This window comes from Oncorhynchus keta, chromosome 2, assembly GCF_023373465.1.
Source record: "Oncorhynchus keta strain PuntledgeMale-10-30-2019 chromosome 2, Oket_V2, whole genome shotgun sequence".
Classification (NCBI taxonomy): Eukaryota; Metazoa; Chordata; class Actinopteri; order Salmoniformes; family Salmonidae; genus Oncorhynchus; species Oncorhynchus keta.
The window spans coordinates 15,052,020-15,075,040 of NC_068422.1; the positions used below are offsets into that span (position 1 = coordinate 15,052,020).

At 45.2% G+C, this 23,021-nt stretch overlaps 1 protein-coding gene across 1 annotated transcript in view; it reads left to right on the forward strand.

Moving 5' to 3' along the window:
- The window catches only part of LOC118397135 (DNA-directed RNA polymerase III subunit RPC5-like), a 39,592-nt gene that overhangs the window by 9,206 nt on the left and 7,365 nt on the right, over positions 1-23,021 (forward strand). The window contains exons 2-17 of the mRNA XM_035791626.2: positions 3,115-3,210; positions 3,346-3,396; positions 3,508-3,585; positions 5,375-5,490; positions 7,485-7,567; positions 7,702-7,859; positions 7,977-8,096; positions 8,257-8,342; positions 10,401-10,445; positions 10,537-10,628; positions 10,812-10,932; positions 11,156-11,237; positions 11,425-11,484; positions 22,067-22,224; positions 22,332-22,393; positions 22,479-22,960. Coding sequence (XP_035647519.2) covers positions 3,148-3,210; positions 3,346-3,396; positions 3,508-3,585; positions 5,375-5,490; positions 7,485-7,567; positions 7,702-7,859; positions 7,977-8,096; positions 8,257-8,342; positions 10,401-10,445; positions 10,537-10,628; positions 10,812-10,932; positions 11,156-11,237; positions 11,425-11,484; positions 22,067-22,224; positions 22,332-22,393; positions 22,479-22,960 — 1,857 coding nt within the window. The 5' untranslated portion in view covers positions 3,115-3,147. The remainder of the gene's footprint in view (positions 1-3,114; positions 3,211-3,345; positions 3,397-3,507; positions 3,586-5,374; positions 5,491-7,484; positions 7,568-7,701; positions 7,860-7,976; positions 8,097-8,256; positions 8,343-10,400; positions 10,446-10,536; positions 10,629-10,811; positions 10,933-11,155; positions 11,238-11,424; positions 11,485-22,066; positions 22,225-22,331; positions 22,394-22,478; positions 22,961-23,021) is intronic.

Here is a 23,021-nt window from a genome sequence, read left to right on the forward strand (position 1 = left end):
CAACAAAGTACTGAGTAAAGGCTCTGAATACTGATGTAAATGTGATATTTCAGTTTTTTTATTTTAAATAAATTTGGTAGAATTTCTAAAAACCTGTTTTTGCTTTGCCATTACGGGGTAGTGTGTGTGTGTGTGGATTGATGAAGGGGGCGAAAACAATTCAATACATTTTAGATTGAGGCTGTAACGTAACAAAATGTGGAAATGTCAAGGGGTCTGAATACTTTCAGAAGGTACTGTATGATTGAATGTTTCTTCAAGCCTGCCGGTACAGTGCATTCGGAAAGTATTCAGACCCCTTTTTCCAAATTCTGTTCTAAATGGATTAAAAAAAAAAAAATTCTTCGCCAATCTACACACAATTTTTTTTTTTTTTTTCAAAAGTATTCAAAAGCCTGATTTGTTTGAGTGCTGCTGAGGTTTCTAGAAGGTTCTCCAATGTCCACAGAGGAACTCAGGAGCTCTTGTCAGTGGCCTTCGGGTTCTTGGTCACCAGCCTGACCAAGACCCTTCTCCCCCGATTGCTTCAAATCAAATTTGATTTGTCACATACACATGGTTAGCAGATGTTAATGCGAGTGTAGCGAAATGCTTGTGCTTCTAGTTCCGACAATGCAGTGATAACCAACAAGTAATCTAACTAACAATTCCAAAACTACTGTCTTATACACAGTGTAAGGGGATAAGGAATATGTACATAAGGATATATGAATGAGTGATGGTACAGAGCAGCATACAGTAGATGGTATCGAGTACAGTATATACATATGAGATGAGTATGTAGACAAAGTAAACAAAGTGGCATAGTTAAAGTGGCTAGTGATACATGTATTACATAAGGATGCAGTCAATGATGTAGAGTACAGTATATACATATGCGATGAATAATGTAGGGTAAGTAACATTATATAAGGTAGCATTGTTTAAAGTGGCTAGTGATATATTTACATCATTTCCCATTATTAAAATGGCTGGAGTTGGGTCAGTGTCAATGACAGTGTGTTGGCAGCAGCCACTCAATGTTAGTGGTGGCTGTTTAACAGTCTGATGGCCTTGAGATAGAAGCTGTTTTTCAGTCTCTCGGTCCCAGCTTTGATGCACCTGTACTGACCTTGCCTTCTGGATGATAGCGGGGTGAACAGGCAGTGGTTCGGGTGGTTGATGTCCTTGATGGTCTTTATGGCCTTCCTGTAACAACGGGTGGTGTAGGTGTCCTGGAGGGCAGGTAGTTTGCCCCCGGTGATGCGTTGTGCAGTCCTCACTACCCTCTGGAGAGCCTTACGGTTGAGGGCGGAGCAGTTGCCGTATCAGGCGGTGATACAGCCCGCCAGGATGCTCTCGATTGTGCATCTGTAGAAGTTTGTGAGTGCTTTTGGTGACAAGCCGAATTTCTTCAGCCTCCTGAGGTTGAATAGGCGCTGCTGCGCCTTCTTCACGACGCTGTCAGTGTGAGTGGACCAATTCAGTTTGTCTGTGATGTGTATGCCGAGGAACTTAAAACTAGCTACCCTCTCCACTACTGTTCCATCGATGTGGATAGGGGGTGTTCCCTCTGCTGTTTCCTGAAGTCCACAATCATCTCCTTAGTTTTGTTGACGTTGAGTGTGAGGTTATTTTCCTGACACCACACTCCGAGGGCCCTCACCTCCTCCCTGTAGGCCGTCTCGTCGTTGTTGGTAATCAAGCCTACCACTGTTGTGTCGTCCGCAAACTTGATGATTGAGTTGGAGGCGTGCGTGGCCACGCAGTCGTAGGTGAACAGGGAGTACAGGAGAGGGCTCAGAACGCACCCTTGTGGGGCCCCCGTGTTGAGGATCAGCGGGGAGGAGATGTTGTTGCCTACCCTCACCACCTGGGGGCGGCCCGTCAGGAAGTCCAGTACCCAGTTGCACAGGGCGGGGTCGAGACCCAGGGTCTCGAGCTTGATGACGAGCTTGGAGGGTACTATGGTGTTGAATGCCGAGCTGTAGTCGATGAACAGCATTCTCACATAGGTCTCTAGGAGTCTTGGTGGTTCCAGACTTCTTCCATATAAGAATAATGGAGGCCACTGTGTTCTTCTGGGCCTTCAATGCTGCAGACATTGTTTTGGTACCCTTCCCCAGATCTTTGTCCCAACACAACCATGATTCAAAAATGTAATTTATTGACAGATGGCTAATGAAACACATTGACATTTACAGTAGCCAGCTAGGCTAGTCAAACTGACTTTTGCTAGCTTTCAATAAATTGGCTAAGTGGTCAAGACAATTCGTATTGCATGCTGCGTATTTCAAGTGCACTCAAACAGATATTTATCTTATTTCAGTCTGGGAGCTAGCTATATCTGTTCCTCTTCATCAGACAGCAGCTTGTGTTTTCCGAAGAAACTGTTCATGTTTTAGATTGAAGCAGCCCATTGGCTGCCTTCATCGCGTGGTGTATGTTCAGGATTTCTGATTGGTTCCAAGTTTAGCTGTTTGGCAAATTTGCTAGAGCTGACAGTGTTGAAATATACTTAATGTGCAAGAATTTAAGGTGCAAACAAATTGTATAGTCATCATAAGAATGTTTTACTGTCATATACCAAAAAATGTGCTCCTCCCTTGACGGGGTTCGATCAACTTCAAGTTTTTCAGCTTCGGCCCACAACTTATACACGTTACATCATTGCACAAGTGTTAGCTAGCAAGCTAAATGGCTAAAATAGCCATGTTTCTGATGTGATGTGTCTGTCTAACGAGCTCGATGGTACTGGAATGTCAGAGTTTTGAATGATCTATTGACTGCTAGCTAGATAGCCAGTGTCACTGTTTCTGGCTCACACAACGTTAGCTATTAACAATTCCTTTAACGTTAAATTTACTACTGTCCTATTACGTCACCATATTTTGGCAGCATCACTCGGTCACACACTCACATCAGACAATGGTCACAAGCATAGTTATAAAAATGAGCTGTGTGTGCGGTACGTAGGCTGATGTGATTGGTCAAAAGACCAAATAGTGAATAATTGCTCAGAATTGGACAACCTGGCTCAACACAGCCATAGTAATGAGTAGTGACACTGTATTTACGTTGCTACTTATCTACCCCTGTTAGTTTGTCGGTCACTAAGCATCACTGTTATTCTAGGTTGGCTCTCCGGAGGTCTCCTGCTGCTCTTCTATGACATCTCCCCTTCCCCTCACCATGGCTAGCGGGGAGGACGATGACCCCGTCATACAAGAGGTGAGTGACTAGTTTCCCCAGCACTCCTGTTTACCAGTCTATTTCTTCTAAAACCTAGGTTTTATCATCTTGGCGAGAAAGATGAGTGATGGAAAGAATATGAACCCAAGATTCCTCTCTTTCTGTCTCTTTTAGATTGATGTATACCTGGCTAAAAGCCTTGCGGACAAGCTCTATCTGTTCCAGGTAGGTTCTGCATCTACTCTGCAACAAGCTGTATGGATTTGATATGTTCCTGGTTAAGATCTTGTACAGCTATCTTATCTTAATTGATCTTGTTTTTTTTCTCCTTCATAGTATCCAGTACGCCCTTCCTCTATGACCTATGATGATATCACTCATCTGTCTGCCAAGATCAAGCCCAAGCAGCAGAAGGTGTGACTGGGCTCCCTTGTTTAAGATATTTTCATCTCATATGGATATCCATCTCATTTGGACACACCTACTCATTCCAGTTGTTTTTCTTAATTTGTTACTATTTTCTACATTGTAGAATAAGTGAAGACATCAACATTATGAAATAACACATGGAGTCATGTAGTTACCAAAAAAGTGTTGAAAAAAATCTAATTGTATTTTCTATATGAGATTATTCAAAGTAGCCACCCTTCTTCATGAGGTAGTCATTTCAATTAGCAGGTGTGCCTTGTTAAAAGTTAATTTCCAATACGTTTGAGCCAATCAGTTGTTGGTAAAAGACCCAAGTCCATATTATGGCAAGAACAGCTCAAATTATTATAATTGTTTAATCCTTTTTATTTAACTAGGCAAGTCAGTTAAGAACAAATTCTTATTTACAATGACAGCCTACCGGGGAACAGTGGGCCTTGTTCAGGGCCAGAACGACAGAATTTTACCTTGTCAGCTCGGGGATTCGATCCAGCAACCTTTCGGTTACTCCCAACGCTCTAACCACTAGACTAACTGCCGCCCCAAATAAGCAAAGAGAAACGACAGTTCATCATTACTTTAAGACATGAAGGTCAGTCAATGCGTAAAATGTAAGAACTTTGAAAGTTCCTTGAAGTTCAATCTCAAAAACCATCAAGTGCTATGATGAAACTGGCTCTCATGAGGACCGCCACAGCAAAGGAAGACCCAGAGTTGCCTCTGCTGCAAAGGATATGTTCATTAGAGTTACCAGCCTCAGAAATTGCAGCCCAAATAAATGCTTCAGAGGTCAAGTAACAGACACATCTCAACATGAACTGTTCAGAGACTGCTGGAACCAAGCCTTCATGGTCGAAGTGCTGCAAAGAAACAACTAAAGGACACCGATAAGAAGACTTTCTTGGGCCAAGAAACATGAGCAATGGACATTGGACTGGTGGAAATCTGTCCTTTGGTCTGATGAGTCCAAATGTGAGATTTTTGGTTCCAACCACCGTGTCTTTGTGAGAAGCAGAGTAGGTTAACGTATGATTTCCGCATGTGTGGTTCCCACCAGGAAGCATGGTGGAGGTGGTGTAATGGTTCTTTGCTGGTGACACTGTCAGTGATTTATTTAGTATTCAATGCACACTTAACCAGCATGGCTACCACAGCATTCTTCAGCGATATGCCATCCCATCTGGTTTCTGCTTAGTGGAACTATAATTTGTTTTTCAACAGGACAATGACCCAACACACCTCCAGGCTGTGTAAGGGCTATTTGACCAAGAATGAGAGTGATGGAGTGCTGCATCAGATGACATGACCTCCACAATCACCTGACCTCAACCCAATTGAAATGGTTTGAGATGTGTTCGACCGCAGAGTGAAGGAAAGGCAGCCAACAATTGCTCAGCATATGTGGGAACTCCTTCAAGGCTGTTGGAAAAGCATTCCAGGTGAAGCTGGTTGAGAGAATGCCAAGAGTGTGTAAAGCTGTCATCAAGGCAAAGGGTGGCTACTTTGAAGAATCTAAAATCAAAAATGTATTTTGATTTAACACTTTTTTGGTTACTATATGATGCCATGTGTTGTTTCATAGTTTTTGATGTCTTCACTATTATTGTACAATGTAGAAAATATATTTTTTTAAATAAAGAAAAACCCTTGAATTAGTAGGTGTGTCCAAACTTTTGACTGGTACTGTATGAAGGACAAACCACATTATCCATCTTCCCTTGCCTGTTCTATTATTAAACAATATCCTCAGTTTATCATTTGTGTCTTTGTGTAGGTGGAGTTGGAGATAGCCATCAACACTCTGAGTCCTAACTACTGTCGAAGTAAAGGCGAGCAGATCGCCCTCAATGTGGACGGAACCACCTCAGAGGACTCCAACACCTACTCTGTGTGAGTGCACTACATACAGTGGTTGCTCCACTGAAAGTTTTGCGATTATGCTGTGGTACTTAGGGGTAATTTGTGGTTTAGTACGGTACCCTGCGTCACCACTTTATTTCTCCAGACCAGCACAAGGAGAGTTAGAGCACTGTATATGCTTTTGGGTCCTACTGTGTCTCTAACTGACAATGAATGGGCGACATAAACCTAAATAGTAACTGATAATTGTGCACAACTTCAGTATTACTTACTAAAACTTGTTACACTAAGGTTTTTATTTGATTTTGTTAGGATTATTTTGCTTTTACTGTGGTACTGTAGACCACTCCCGACCGGTCACGTTATACAGCACCTGAGTGGTGCAACGGTCTAAGACACTGCATAGCAGTGCAAGCTGTGTTGCTACAGATGCTGGTTAAATACCGGCCTCGACTGGGAGACCCATGAGATGACTAGGTTTTTGGTTTCTCTCCCTTTAAAAACAGAAATGAATCATTCTAAATAACAAACTGGCTTTATTTACAAATTAGTAACAATGTCTCACCCCATGTTCAAGATTGGCCTTTTTCTCCCTCATTTTACATTATTTGAAAACAAAATCACCTCCAAAATGTGTGTTTTTTTTTTTAAACAAAGCGATTCATTATTATTAATTTATAATTATATAAAAGCCCCTTGGATATTCTCACAGATATATTTTTGACCCTGTTATTAGCAGGACAATATATATTGGTCATGGCTCCTGAGTGGCGCACAATGGGATTGCCTTGCAGTTCTCCAGCTGTATACATGGAAAGTGCGTGAGGTTAAAGGGATGAGGGCAGGGGGCACAGGATGAGCTGCAGAGCCGGGCACAGAAGACAGACTTAGCCCATGGGGAACGGAGGAGGAGAGGTGGACCCCCACCCTGCCACACTGGGTAGCACAGAGCAACACTATAAGGGGCGTTGCACTAATAATGGTGCTGACTAAAGAAACGTTCCTGCTGTTCTAGCAGGTAGCTGGACAATAGACTGGCCTAGATGTTTTTCTAAGTTAGGTTCTATGTAGTAGTTGTAGATGATGATGATGATGTAGATGTAGATTCTTTTGGATAGTCTTTAATAAATGCATGTTTTGGTTATCTTGACCTGGACACCATGTACAGTATTATAATATTCCGTTATGGGCTATTAGCAGGACAATATACCTTTACCAACACATCTCTGTATTTTGATGCTTTGCGGATGGGTTAGAATCCTCCAATCCTCAATATGTAATTATTGGTGTAGAGTCGCGTCATATTTTTCAATATGCTGTAGGCCTACCGTAGGCGACATGAGTCTCGCTAGTGTTGTGTCGTATTTATTTAAAGAGCATATTGAAGTTAGAAGCAAAAGCCTACAACTATTTTATCACAGTTTCACGCTGCTCTGAGACAAGCATGGGGACGGGTCTTGATAAATCAATGAGATTTTTATTTTGACTGAATCTCCGTTTGGGTGTTGGTTAGACTAAAATGATGGTGTATAAATGTTATTGTAACCTTTATTTAACTAAGCAAGTCGGTTAAGAACAAATTCTTATTTACAAGGACAGCCTACTCCCTCCTCAACGTCAGGGAATTGAACCACGCTCTACCGCGTGCCCGCATGACACGGGGATCATTTAGCTTAATAGCCCAGCACTGTAGCCTACTCCCGACCGTCACGATGTACATCACCATATTTTATGTTCCCATCCTAACAGAAACCCAGAGGGTTTTTCATTTTTCTTGGAGTAAAAACACCATAATATTAATCAAATGAATTAAGCAAAATTTCTTAAAATCAGTCCCATATACTATGTATATAAATGTAAATCTCCCGCAGGTCAGATTGAATTGGCTCATATGCTGCCCACCCATGACTTTGTACACTTTGTGTTGGTTCATTTCTTAGTACTCTGTGTTAGTTTCATTTGTGTATGTCATCTGCCATATGCTGTGTCTGTGACATGCTGGTCATTAATCAATCTCCTTGCAGGAAGATGATGGACAAGCAGACGTTCACATCCATCCAGTCCACGACCAACACCTCCAGATACGCTGCTGCCATCTTCAGGAAAGGTATCTGTGTTTCTGTACATTCATATCCATAAGCACTGACATTGCTCTCCTGCGTGTGTTCATGTTAGTCTTGATATCTAAATGTTTGTCTGACTCGGTGTGATGTCACTGATGGGTTTTGATGATGTCATCAGGTGAGCTCCACATCACGCCGCTGCAGGGCATCCTCCAGATGCGACCCAGCTTCTCCTATCTGGACAAGGCTGACTGCAAACACAGAGAGCGGGAGGCCGCTAACGAGGGGGGAGACTCCTCTCAGGATGAGGCAGATGAAGATGTCAAGGCCGTTACTGTAAGGAAACACGCACAATGACAATTCACACAAAATGGCCCTCTTAAATCAATTGTTGAGCTCTGTTTTCTTTGTCAGTATTGGGATAGTCAAATTAAACCGGTCTCTTTCCTCTAGGTGAGGTTTTCCCGTCCTGAGTCGGAGCAGGCTCGTCAGAGGCGTATCCAGTCGTATGACTTCCTTCAGAAGAAACAGGCAGAGGAATCCTGGGTCCACCTGCACTACCACGGCCTCAATGTAAGGGGGCGCTCTCACACACTGTTTTATGTGACCTCTGTTCATCAAGTCACAGCCAATTTCAACTTAACACCTAGTGTGTGTGTGTGTGTGTGTGTGTGTGTGTGTGTGTGTGTGTGTGTGTGTGTGTGTGTGTGTGTGTGTGTGTGTGTGTGTGTAGGACGGGCGTTCGGACCACGAGAGGCTATACCTGTACTGCCAGGCTATGGAAGGTTCCGAGAACACAGAACTGGTGAAAACTCCAAAGTGAGTACTAACACGTAGTGTCCCTATTTGAAAGTTGCTTTTGTGTGTCAATCCTTCTTTCTCTTCCCTCCCGCTCCCTTCATTCACCCCTCTCTCTTTTCTCCTGATCCCTTCATTCATCCCTCTCTCTTTTCTCCTGACCCCTTTATTCATCCCTCTCTCTTTTCTCCTGACCCCTTTATTCATCCCTCTCTCTTTTCTCCTGACTCCTTTATTCATCCCTCTCTCTTTTCTCCTGACCCCTTTATTCATCCCTCTCTTTTCTCCTGACCCCTTTATTCATCCCTCTCTTTTCTCCTGACCCCTTTATTCATCCCTCTCTTTTCTCCGGATCCCTTTATTCATCCCTCTCTCTTTTCTCCCGATCCCTTTGTTCATCCCTCTCTCTTTTCTCCCGATCCCTTTGTTCATCCCTCTCTCTTTTCTCCCGATCCCTTTGTTCATCCCTCTCTTTTCTCCCGATCCCTTTGTTCATCCCTCTCTCTTTTCTCCCGATCCCTTTGTTCATCCCTCCCTCTTTTCTCCCGATCCCTTTGTTCATCCCTCCCTCTTTTCTCCCGATCCCTTTATTCATCCCTCCCTCTTTTCTCCCGATCCCTTTATTCATCCCTCCCTCTTTTCTCCCGATCCCTTTATTCATCCCTCCCTCTTTTCTCCCGATCCCTTTATTCATCCCTCCCTCTTTTCTCCCGATCCCTTTATTCATCCCTCCCTCTTTTCTCCCGATCCCTTTATTCATCCCTCTCTCTTTTCTCCCGATCCCTTTATTCATCCCTCTCTCTTTTCTCCCGATCCCTTTATTCATCCCTCTCTCTTTTCTCCCGATCCCTTTATTCATCCCTCTCTCTTTTCTCCCGATCCCTTTATTCATCCCTCTCTCTTTTCTCCCGATCCCTTTATTCATCCCTCTCTCTTTTCTCCCGATCCCTTTATTCATCCCTCTCTCTTTTCTCCCGATCCCTTTATTCATCCCTCTCTCTTTTCTCCCGATCCCTTTATTCATCCCTCTCTTTTCTCCCGATCCCTTTATTCATCCCTCTCTCTTTTCTCCCGATCCCTTTATTCATCCCTCTCTCTTTTCTCCCGATCCCTTTATTCATCCCTCTCTCTTTTCTCCCGATCCCTTTATTCATCCCTCTCTCTTTTCTCCCGATCCCTTTATTCATCCCTCTCTCTTTTCTCCCGATCCCTTTATTCATCCCTCTCTCTTTTCTCCCGATCCCTTTATTCATCCCTCTCTCTCTTTTCTCCCGATCCCTTTATTCATCCCCTCTCTCTTTTCTCCCGATCCCTTTATTCATCCCTCTCTCTCTTTTCTCCCGATCCCTTTATTCATCCCTCTCTCTCTTTTCTCCCGATCCCTTTATTCATCCCTCTCTCTCTTTTCTCCCGATCCCTTTATTCATCCCTCTCTCTCTTTTCTCCCGATCCCTTTATTCATCCCTCTCTCTCTTTTCTCCCGATCCCTTTATTCATCCCTCTCTCTCTTTTCTCCCGATCCCTTTATTCATCCCTCTCTCTCTTTTCTCCCGATCCCTTTATTCATCCCTCTCTCTCTTTTCTCCCGATCCCTTTATTCATCCCTCTCTCTCTTTTCTCCCGATCCCTTTATTCATCCCTCTCCCTCTTTTCTCCCGATCCCTTTATTCATCCCTCTCTCTCTTTTCTCCCGATCCCTTTATTCATCCTCTCTCTCTTTTCTCCCGATCCCTTTATTCATCCTCTCTCTCTTTTCTCCCGATCCCTTTATTCATCCCTCTCTCTCTTTTCTCCCGATCCCTTTATTCATCCCTCTCTCTCTTTTCTCCCGATCCCTTTATTCATCCCTCTCCCTCTTTTCTCCCGATCCCTTTATTCATCCCTCTCCCTCTTTTCTCCCGATCCCTTTATTCATCACTCTCCCTCTTTTCTCCCGATCCCTTTATTCATCACTCTCCCTCTTTTCTCCCGATCCCTTTATTCATCACTCTCCCTCTTTTCTCCCGATCCCTTTATTCATCACTCTCCCTCTTTTCTCCCGATCCCTTTATTCATCCCTCTCCCTCTTTTCTCCCTCAGGGAGTACCTGGCAATGCTCATGCCTCCTGTCGCAGAGGAGAAGATGTAAGTCAAACTTGCATGGTGTGTAATGTATTAAGCCATGTTGTAACATTTCAGGTATGAAACTGATGAGTCCTTGGTGTGTGTGTGTCAGTGTGAGGCCCGTAGGTCCCAGTAACATGCTGTCCATGGCCCAGCTCCGGACGCTGCCGCTCGGTGACCAGATCAAGACCCTGATGAAGAACGGTACACTAACCTTGTTACTTTTGCTCCAATAAATCTTTATTTTCCCCAAGGGAAATGTTTTCAAATCAAATGTATTTGTTACATGTGCCGAATGCAAGTGGTGTAGACTTAACTGTGAATTTGTTGCTTACGAGCCCATGTCCTCCATCTTATTCTTTCCATAATTTCTCTCTTCCCCTCTAGTTAAGGTGATGCCGTTTGCCAACCTGATGGGTTTGCTGACCCCTGGGACAGACTCCACTGCAGTGCTGCGCTGCATCCAGCAGGTGGCGCTACTGGTGCAGGGCAACTGGGTGGTCAAAAGGTGAGACGAGCAGGATTGTGGTGGACCAGGTTCACAGATCCAGATTAAATAGATCCAAAAAAGTCTTCCTTCTGGATTAATTATTCAAGATATAAATGTGTGATTTCATGAACAAAGATTATGCTTGGATACTTAAAAAAAGAAAAAAAAAGATGAACTATTGTCCCAGAAATATTTCAGGTCATGTCCCTGACAGCAGTTGAACACTCTTTTGTTCCTTCAGTGACGTGCTGTATCCTAAGAACAGCTGTAGTCCCCACAGTGGTGTGCCTGCTGAGGTGCTGTGTCGAGGAAGAGACTTTGTGGTGAGTCACACTGTTTATACCCTTACCATATCTCCGAGCAGGTCCACAGTACAATTGTGCATGTTCATTGACAAGAGGTTCAAATTTCAAGACTTCATGGTGAAATTTAAACAGGAATAAAAATGTTTTGTGTGTGTGTGTGTGTGTGTGTGTGTGTGTGTGTGTTTTATGTTCTTGTTTCTCTTAGATGTGGAGATTCACTCAGGATCGCTCGGTGATGAGGAAGGAGATTGCAGCCATCATCAAGGTAATCATCAACTGTTTTAAACAGTTCACTGCACCAGGGGTTCTACTAAAGCCACCTGCCGTGTCTCACACCTGGCCAAAGATACCCAAATCAAATACCGCTCTATTTAAAGTATATGGTGTAACACACTTCACAAGTGTTCCTATAAGTCAATCAATCAAATGTATTTATAAAGCCCTTCGTACATCAGCTAATATCTCAAAGTGCTGTACAGAAACCCAGCCTAAAACCCCAAACAGCAAGCAATGCATGTGTAGAAGGACAGTGGCTAGGAATAACTCCCTAGAAAGGCCAGAACCTAGGAAGAAACCTAGAGAGGAACCAGGCTATGAGGAGTGGCCAGTCCTCTTCTGGCTGTGCCGGGTGGAGATTATAACAGAACATGGCCAAGATGTTCAAATGTTCATAAATGACCAGCAGGGTCAGATAATAATAATCACAGTAGTTGTCGAGGGTGCAACAGGTCAGCACCTCAGGAGTAAATGTCAGTTGGCTTTTCATAGCTGACCATTGAGAGTATCTCTACCGCTCCTGCTGTCTCTAGAGAGTTGAAAACAGCAGGTCTGGGACAGGTAGCACGTCCGGTGAACAGGTCAGAGTTCCATAGCCACAGGCAGAACAGTTGAAACTGGAGCAGCAGCACGGCCAGGTGGACTGGGGACGGCAAGGAGTCCTCATGCTAGGTAGTCCTGAGGCATCGTCCTAGGGCTCAGGTCCTCAGAGAGAGAGAGAGAGAGACGAACCCCCGGACAGGGCCAAAAGCACAGCCCCCACACCACTAGAGGGGTATTTTCAACCACCAACTTACCATCCTGAGACAAGGCCGAGTATAGCCCACAAAGATCTCCGCCACGGCACAACCCAAGGGGGGGCGCCAACCCAGACAGGAAGATCCCGTCAGTGACTCAACCCACTCAAGTTTAAATTTGTTCCTCCCCTCACTAACAGTTACCCCCAGAGATATGGGACATTAGTGAAAGGAGAGACAGAGAGACAGAGGTCAGGATCAGATCAGCTCCTGCATTTTTCTGCATTTTCTTTAAAAAAAGATAGAGTAAGAGTTAGATAAACTTAGATTTTTTGTCTGGAACACATACTGGATTCTACCCTCTACAACATAACCCCTACTTCAAATCAAAACTTAAAACCTACAACCTGATTTTGGACGGAATTACGGAATCACCTGGAAGGTTCACAACTACCAAGGATTTTTACTCTATACAGCAAATTCTCTGGAAAACAACAGAAACCTGAAAACACCATCCAACCTGGAACTGAGTGAGTAATGCTTAGTCTGAAACTATATCTTATTTCCAAAAGCCAAGAAGAAAAATACACAACATTACTTTATAAGGACTGAATTCTAACATAATTCTGCCAAGCTTGATACAGCTTCAACTAGCACTGACGTGTCAAGTGAGAGGTGTCAAAGCCCATTAGCCCAACAATGGCAGGAGAGTCACACAGTCTACCCCAACCAAATGGAGAGGCCTTAGAAGCTCCCTCCCGCTGTTCAGAGGCAATTAAAATACAGTACCCTTTGCATGTAAAGAATGAGAAGTCAAGAAAAGATTACAAAATGAAGCTCCTTATGGAAAATCAAGAGACACTTTTTGCTGACTATTACAAAAATGGGAACATCAGCAACCTTATCTTCCACACAAACCATCCCCTGGCATGGCACTGCTATATTAGCACACTACCCCTCTGTTACGAGAGCGGGGATTAACGAGGGGTGGAAACTCAGAATACTTGATAACGAGGACTCTGAGTCAAGTAATATAAATATCTATAAGTCCGGAACAGTGATGGAACAGAGTAACCCCAAACAGTTTCAGCTGGACTTTCACCTAATCAAAGAATTAGCCCAACAGGAGAAGCTCTCCCTTGATAAAGATATCCCCACCCCGAGCGGGTCAAACCAGACCTCTTCATTATGTAACACCACAGACGAGCAACCCCCAGCGGAGAGTCAACCTCCCAGCACAGACTACCACTCCCTCATTGAAATGAAGGACAAATTCACCCAGCTGGAGGTAAGACAGGTGGAGCTGGAACAGCAGGTGATTACACTTCAGTCAGCACAGACCCAGACAACAGTCCAGCACAACAACACCCCCTTAACCAGACCCGGAGAGCTGGAGGTGGACAGAGACATATCTGCACTCTGGACTATGGTGAGACAACTTCAACAGGAGAAAGAGCAGAATCAGGAGAAGAACAGAGCATTAGAGGAGAGGATCAGACTGCTGGTTGAGGGGGATGGAGGAGAGGGTGAGGGGGACGGAGGAGAGGTTGAGGGGGACGGCGTGTGACAGAGAACAACCCACTAGAGAGGTGGCCACCCCCACAGAGAAGCCAGCAGAACAGCCCACCCCAGCACCTGACAAAAGTTTCGACACCACAGCAGAACAGTCCACACCAGACCCTGACCATAGAGTCGGCACCACAGCAGAACAGACAAATGAAGAACCACAAGCCCAGCGGCTCTCACCCCCTCTGAGCACCCCCCTGTCAGCCACCCTGATAGCCCTTCTGACAACCCCCTCACACCCACTGAGGACAAACACAAGACACAGATTGTACTACTTATGGACTCAAATGGGAAATATATAGAAGAAAAAAAACTTTTTCCCAAACACAGTGTGTCTAAACTCTGGTGTCCAAACACCCAGTGCACCCTCGACCTTCTGTCTGAGGACCAACTAGGTTCACCCAGCCACATAATAATACACACAGGCACAAACGACCTGAGAGCACAGCAGGAAAGGGTGGCAACAGCACTGAAGGGAGTGATTGAAAAAGCTTCTTCTACTTTCCCCAACGCACAAGTGGTTATCTCCACCCTGCTACCATGAAAAGACTTCCACCCTGCCACAATACAGCGGGTAAACGCAAGTATTTCCCGTGACTGTGCCTCAAAACCAAACGTTTTCCTGGCCCACCACTCCACCCTGGACTTGAACAACCTCTATGACCAGGTCCACCTCTACAAGGCAGCAGTGCCCACCTTTGCCAGGACTCTAAAGGACATCGCTCTCAAACGTATCCCCAACACTTCACACAGGAGCAACAGATCAATAGACTCCCCACCCAGACCAGCGAGACACCCTCCCAGATCTGCAGGACCCCCCCTGGACCTACACATAGAGGACCCACGCCAAGAGGAATTACATCCAGACCACAGTACACCCAGACACATCCACACCCCCACCCCAACCAATCAACACCCCCCACGTCAACCATGCCCACACCCCATTTAGGCCCCCTCAGATCAGACCTATGCCACTCCTGCCCACCCCATGCACCCCACCCCCGCAAAGAGGGCCTCAACATGGAAGCCACACATACGCCCAGGTAGTGAGCGGGCAAACAGTCCCAACCCCCACTCTCACACTCACCCAAGCCAATGGCATGTACCAGATGCTCAGCAGGCTCTGCTCACACTTACTGGCCTGAGGCCAAACCACGACCAACAACATTGGACACTCTATGGAACAAAAAGCCTTCACTATATTATCCTGGAATATCCAAGGCCTGAGGTCATCTGCCTTTGGCCTAAAGAGCAGAAACCCGGACTTCACCAAAGAAATCGTTAATACAGACATTGTCATCCTGCAAGAAACCTGGTATAGAGGAGATGGACTCACTCGTTGCCCTCTAGGTTACAGAGAGCTGGTAGTCCCATCCACCAAACTACCAGGTGTGAAACAGGGAAGGGACTCAGGGGGTATGCTAATTTGGTATAGAGCAGACCTAACTCACTCCATTAAATTAATCAAAACAGGAACATTTTACATTTGGCTAGAAATTCAAAAGGAAATGATCCTAACAGTGTCCTCCTGTGTGCTACCTATATCCCCCCACTAGAATCCCCATATTTTAATGAAGACAGCTTCTCCATCCTGGAGGGCGAAATCAATCATTTCCAGGCCCAGGGACATGTACTAGTCTGTGGCGACCTAAATGCCAGAACCGGACAAGAACCTGACACCCTCAACACACAGGGGGACAAACATCTGCCTGGAGGTGACAGCATCCCCTCCCACATATGCCCCCCTAGGCACAACTATGACAACATAACCAACAAAAACGGGTCACAACTCCTGCAGCAGGTGGTCCTTCTGTGGCTCAGTTGGTAGAGCATGGCGCTTGTAACGCCAGGGTAGTGGGTTCGATTCCCGGGACCACCCATACGTAGAATGTATGCACACATGACTGTAAGTCGCTTTGGATAAAAGCGTCAGCTAAATGGCATATATTATTATTATTATTATATTATATATTATATTATTATATTATTATATTATATTATATGTCAGAAATCAGCTCAATGCAATTGAAGAATCCATAGACTCTAACCACTTCTGGGAAAGTTGGAAAACACTAAACAAACAACAACACGAAGAATTAACTATCCAAAATGGAGATGTATGGGTAAACCACTTCTCCAATCTTTTTGGTTCTATAACAAAGAATAAAGAGCAAAAACATATACATGATCAAATACAGATCTTAGAATCAACTATTAAAGACTACCAAAACCCACTGGATTCTCCAATTACATTGAATGAGTTACAGGACAAAATAAAAACCCTCCAACCCAAAAAGGCCTGTGGTGTCGATGGTATCCTCAATGAAATGATCAAATATACAGACAACAAATTCCAATTGGCTATACTAAAACTCTTTAACATCATACTTAGCTCTGGCATCTTCCCCAATATTTGGAATCAAGGACTGATCACCCCAATCCACAAAAGTGGAGACAAATTTGACCCCAATAACTACCGTGGAATATGTGTCAACAGTAACCTTGGGAAAATCCTCTGCATTATTATTAACAGCAGACTCTTACATTTCCTCAATGAAAACAATGTACTGAGCAAATGTCAAATTGGCTTTTTACCAAATTACCGTACAACAGACCATGTATTCACCCTGCACACCCTAATTGACAACCAAACAAACCAAAACAAAGGCAAAGTCTTCTCATGCGTTGTTGATTTCAAAAAAGCCTTCGACTCAATCTGGCATGAGGGTCTGCTATACAAACTGATGGAAAGTGGTGTTGGGGGTAAAACATATGACATTATAAAATCCATGTACACAAACAACAAGTGTGCGGTTAAAATGGGCAAAAAACACACACATTTCTTCACACAGGGTTGTGGGGTTAGACAGGGATGCAGCTTAAGCCCCACCCTCTTCAACATATATATCAACGAATTGGCGCGGGCACTAGAAAAGTCTGCAGCACCCGGCCTCCCCCTGCTAGAATCCGAAGTCAAATGTCTGCTGTTTGCTGATGATCTGGTGCTTCTGTCACCAACCAAGGAGGGCCTACAGCAGCACCTAGATCTTATGCACAGATTCTGTCAGACCTGGGCCCTGACAGTAAATCTCAGTAAGACCAAAATAATGGTGTTCCAAAAAAGGACCACAAATACAAATTCCACCTAGACACTGTTGCCCTAGAGCACACAAAAAACTATACATACCTTGGCCTAAACATCAGCGCCACAGGTAACTTCCACAAAGCTGCGAACAATCTGAGCGACAAGGCAAGAAGGGCATTCTATGCCATCAAAAGAAACATACATTTCAACATACCAATTAGGATTTGGCTAAAAATACTTGAATTAGTCATAGAGCCCATTGCCCTTTATGGTTGTGAGGTCTGGGGTCCGGTCACCAACCAAGACTTCAGAAAATGGGACAAACACCAAATTGAGACTCTGCACGCAGAATTCTGCAAAAATATCCTCCGTGTACAACGTAAAACACCAAATAATGCATGCAGAGCAGAATTAGGCCGATACCCACTAATTATCAAAATCCAGAAAAGAGCCATTAAATTCTACAACCACCTAAAAGGAAGCGATTCACAAACCTTCCATAACAAAGCCATCACCTACAGAGAGATGAACCTGGAGAAGAGTCCCTAAGCAAGCTGGTCCTGGGGCTCTGTTCACAAACACAAACACACCCTACAGAGCCCCAGGACAACAGCACAATTAGACCCAATCAAATCATGTGAAAACAAAAAGATAATTACTTAACACATTGGAAAGAATTAACAAAAAACAGAGCAAACTAGAATGCTATTTGGCCCTACACAGAGAGTACACAGCGGCAGAATACCTGACCACTGTGACTGACCCAAAATTAAGGAAAGCTTTGACTATGTACAGACTCAGTGAGCATAGCCTTGCTATTGAGAAAGGCCGCCGTAGGCAGACATGGCTCTCAAGAGAAGACAGGCTATGTGCTCACTGCCCACAAAATGAGGTGGAAACTGAGCTGCACTTCCTAACCTCCTGCCCAATGTATGACCATATTAGAGATACATATTTCCCCCAGATCACACAGATCCACAAAGAATTCGAAAACAATTCCAATTTTGAAAAACTCTCATATCTACTGGGTGAAATTCCACAGTGTGCCATCACAGCAGCAAGATTTGTGACCTGTTGGACTACTTCCGGCGCCGACTGAGATGGCCGCCTCGCTTCGCGTTCCTAGGAAACTATGCAGTTTTTTGTTTTTTTACGTGTTATTTCTTACATCAGTACCCCAGGTCATCTTAGGTTTCATTACATACAGTCGAGAAGAACTACTGAATATAAGATCAGCGTCAACTCACCATCAGTACGACCAAGAATATGTTTTGCGCGACGCGGATCCTGTGTTCTGCCTTACAAACAGGACAACGGAATGGATCGCTTGCAGCGACCCAAGGAAACGACTACGAAAAAGAGGGAAACGCGGCGGTGTTCTGGTCAGACTCCGAAAAAGGGCACATCGCGCACCACTTCCCAGTATTCTTCTTGCCAATGTCCAGTCTCTCGACAACAAGGTTGATGAAATCCGAGCAAGGGTGGCATTCCAGAGGGACATCAGACACTGCAACGTTCTCTGCTTTACGGAAACATGGCTTACTGGGAAGACGCTATCCAGGGCGGTGCAGCCAACGGGTTTCTCCACGCATCGCGCGGACAGAAACAAACATCTCTCTGGTAAGAAGAGTGGCGGGGGCGTATGCCTCATGACTAACGGGACATGGTGTGATGAAGGAAACATACAGGAACTCAAATCCTTCTGTTCACCTGATTTAGAATTCCTCACAATCAAATGTAGACCGCATTATCTTCCAAGAGAATTCTCTTCGATTATAATCACAGCCGTATATATCCCCCCCAAGCAGACACATCGATGGCTCTGAACGAACTTTATTTAACTCTTTGCAAACTGGAAAACATTTATCCGGAGGCTGCATTCATTGTAGCTGGGGATTTTAACAAAGCCAATCTGAAAACAAGACTCCCTAAATTTTATCAGCATATCGATTGCGCAACCAGGGGTGGTAAAACCTTGGATCATTGTTACTCTAACTTCCGCGACGCATATAAGGCCCTGCCCCGCCCCCCTTTCGGAAAAGCTGACCACGACTCCATTTTGCTGATCCCTGCCTACAGGCAGAAATTAAAACAAGAGGCTCCCACGCTGAGGTCTGTCCAACGCTGGTCAGACCAAGCTGACTCTACACTCCAAGACTGCTTCCATCACGTGGACTGGGACATGTTTCGTATTGCGTCAGATGGGAATATTGACGAATACGCTGATTCGGTGTGCGAGTTCATTAGAACGTGCGTCGAAGATGTCGTTCCCATAGCAACGATAAAAACATTCCCTAACCAGAAACCGTGGATTGATGGCAGCATTCGCGTGAAACTGAAAGCGCGAACCACTGCTTTTAATCAGGGCAAGGTGTCTGGCAACATGACTGAATACAAACAGTGCAGCTATTCCCTCCGCAAGGCTATTAAACAAGCTAAGCGTCAGTACAGAGACAAAGTGGAATCTCAATTCAATGGCTCAGACACAAGAGGCATGTGGCAGGGTCTACAGTCAATCACGGACTACAAGATGAAATCCAGCCCAGTCACGGACCAGGATGTCTTGCTCCCAGGCAGACTAAATAACTTTTTGCCCGCTTTGAGGACAATACAGTGCCACTGACACGGCCTGCAACGGAAACATGCGGTCTCTCCTTCACTGCAGCCGAGGTGAGTAAGACATTTAAACGTGTTAACCCTCGCAAGGCTGCAGGCCCAGACGGCATCCCCAGCCGCGCCCTCAGAGCATGCGCAGACCAGCTGGCCGGTGTGTTTACGGACATATTCAATCAATCCCTATACCAGTCTGCTGTTCCCACATGCTTCAAGAGGGCCACCATTGTTCCTGTTCCCAAGAAAGCTAAGGTAACTGAGCTAAACGACTACCGCCCCGTAGCACTCACTTCCGTCATCATGAAGTGCTTTGAGAGACTAGTCAAGGACCATATCACCTCCACCCTACCTGACACCCTAGACCCACTCCAATTTGCTTACCGCCCAAATAGGTCCACAGACGATGCAATCTCAACCACACTGCACACTGCCCTAACCCACCTGGACAAGAGGAATACCTATGTGAGAATGCTGTTCATCGACTACAGCTCGGCATTCAACACCATAGTACCCTCCAAGCTCGTCATCAAGCTCGAGACCCTGGGTCTCGACCCCGCCCTGTGCAACTGGGTACTGGACTTCCTGACGGGCCGCCCCCAGGTGGTGAGGGTAGGCAACAACATCTCCTCCCCGCTGATCCTCAACACGGGGCCCCACAAGGGTGCGTTCTGAGCCCTCTCCTGTACTCCCTGTTCACCCACGACTGCGTGGCCACGCACGCTCCAACTCAATCATCAAGTTTGCGGACGACACAACAGTGGTAGGCTTGATTACCAACAACGACGAGACGGCCTACAGGGAGGAGGTGAGGGCCCTCGGAGTGTGGTGTCAGGAAAATAACCTCACACTCAACGTCAACAAAACTAAGGAGATGATTGTGGACTTCAGGAAACAGCAGAGGGAACACCCCCTATCCACATCGATGGAACAGTAGTGGAGAGGGTAGCTAGTTTTAAGTTCCTCGGCATACACATCACAGACAAACTGAATTGGTCCACTCACACTGACAGCGTCGTGAAGAAGGCGCAGCAGCGCCTATTCAACCTCAGGAGGCTGAAGAAATTCGGCTTGTCACCAAAAGCACTCACAAACTTCTACAGATGCACAATCGAGAGCATCCTGGCGGGCTGTATCACCGCCTGGTACGGCAACTGCTCCGCCCTCAACCGTAAGGCTCTCCAGAGGGTAGTGAGGACTGCACAACGCATCACCGGGGCAAACTACCTGCCCTCCAGGACACCTACACCACCCGTTGTTACAGGAAGGCCATAAAGATCATCAAGGACATCAACCACCCGAACCACTGCCTGTTCACCCCGCTATCATCCAGAAGGCGAGGTCAGTACAGGTGCATCAAAGCTGGGACCGAGAGACTGAAAAACAGCTTCTATCTCAAGGCCATCAGACTGTTAAACAGCCACCACTAACATTGAGTGGCTGCTGCCAACACACTGTCATTGACACTGACCCAACTCCAGCCATTTTAATAATGGGAATTGATGGGAATTATGTAAATATATCACTAGCCACTTTAAACAATGCTACCTTATATAATGTTACTTACCCTACATTATTCATCTCATATGCATATGTATATACTGTACTCTACATCATCGACTGCATCCTTATGTAACACATGTATCACTAGCCACTTTAACTATGCCACTTTGTTTACTTTGTCTACACACTCATCTCATATGTATATACTGTACTCGATACCATCTACTGTATGCTGCTCTGTACCATCACTCATTCATATATCCTTATGTACATGTTCCTTATCCCCTTACACTGTGTATAAGACAGTAGTTTTGGAATTGTTAGTTAGATTACTTGTTGGTTATCACTGCATTGTCGGAACTAGAAGCACAAGCATTTCGCTACACTCGCATTTAACATCTGCTAACCATGTGTATGTGACAAATAAAATTTGATTTGATGGTGGTCCTTCTGTGGCTCAGTTGGTAGAGCATGGCGCTTGTAACGCCAGGGTAGTGGGTTCGATTCCCGGGACCACCCATACGTAGAATGTATGCACACATGACTGTAAGTCGCTTTGGATAAAAGCGTCAGCTAAATGGCATTTATTATTATTATTATTATTATTATTATTTGATCGAGAAAAGGGCAACCAGTGAAGAACAAACACCATTGTAAATACAACCCATATTTATGCTTATTTTATCTTGTGTCCTTTAACTATTTGTACATTGTGTGTATATATATATATATATATATATATATAATATGACATTTGTAATGTCTTTACTGTTTTGAAACTACTGTATGTGTAATGTTTACTGTTCATTTTTGTTGTTTTTCACCTTATATATTCACTTTGTATGTTGACTACCTCACTTGCTTTGGCAATGTTAACACATGTTTCCCATGCCAATAAAGCCCTTGAATTGATATGGAACGGTATCAATCAAATGGAAACCACATGTTTGACTTTGTTCAATTTATTCCACTCCACCATTACAATGAGACTGACTTCCTATAGCTCCTCCCACCAGCCTCCTCTGCTCCAGAGGTTGTTGCTAGCTTTTTGTCCTCCCTGTTATTTCCAGCTCCCCCCGGAGGACGTGAAGGACTTCCTGGAACATATGGCGGTGCCTCGTATCAACCGTGGCTGGGAGTTCCTGTTGCCAAGCGACGGTTCCTTCATCAAGAAGCACCCTGACGTGGCCCAGCGGCAGCACATGCTGTGGATGGGGATACAGAGCAAGTAAGACATGACATACGCAAACACACACACATTATCACTCACTGTTTGCCTTGGTAAGGTAACATGGACAGAGACGGTTGATTTTATGTTTCATGTTTTGTTTGCAGATTGGAGAAGGTCTTCACCTTCTCTAAGGAGGACCTGGTATCCAAAAAGGACCTAGAAACAGGTGTGTTTGCTTATAGCAGCGTCTTTCTGGCATAATGTGTTTTATAATTGTCTCTAGCTAAAAACTGTTTCTCTGTCCTTAACAGAAACTGTGCACGTGAGTGGCGAGCAGCGGCTGAAGGCTGCCCATGAACGTGCACGGCATAACCAGGCCTCTCTTGAGAAGGACCTGAGCGCTCGTCGACAGGGTGGAGCCGGGGCGAGTGGCGGAACTGGGGTTCGGGTCAAAGAAGAACCTGTCAGTGAAGACGAACCCATGGACTCGTGCTCATCCGTGCACCCTAATGGTTTGGTTAACGGTTACCCCTCATCCTCTGCTACCTGCCCCGCCTTGAACCCTCATAACGGGCATGGCGGGACCCCCACTCCATCACCGTCCCCTGAGCTGAGGGACTTTGTGTGGAACACGTTCAGGAAGCAGCACGTGCTGACGCTGAGCGAAGTCAAGAGGCTGTTCAACCTCCACCTGGCCTCCCTGCCTCCCGGACACAGCCTGTTCCACTCCATCTCAGACCGCCTGCTACAGGATACTATACTGATGAGCCAATGCAAACAGATACTGGTGCCTGTGAGTATTAGACCCTGTCCCTGCTGCATGACTACCATCCCACCAGGGCTCCCTTGGGTTT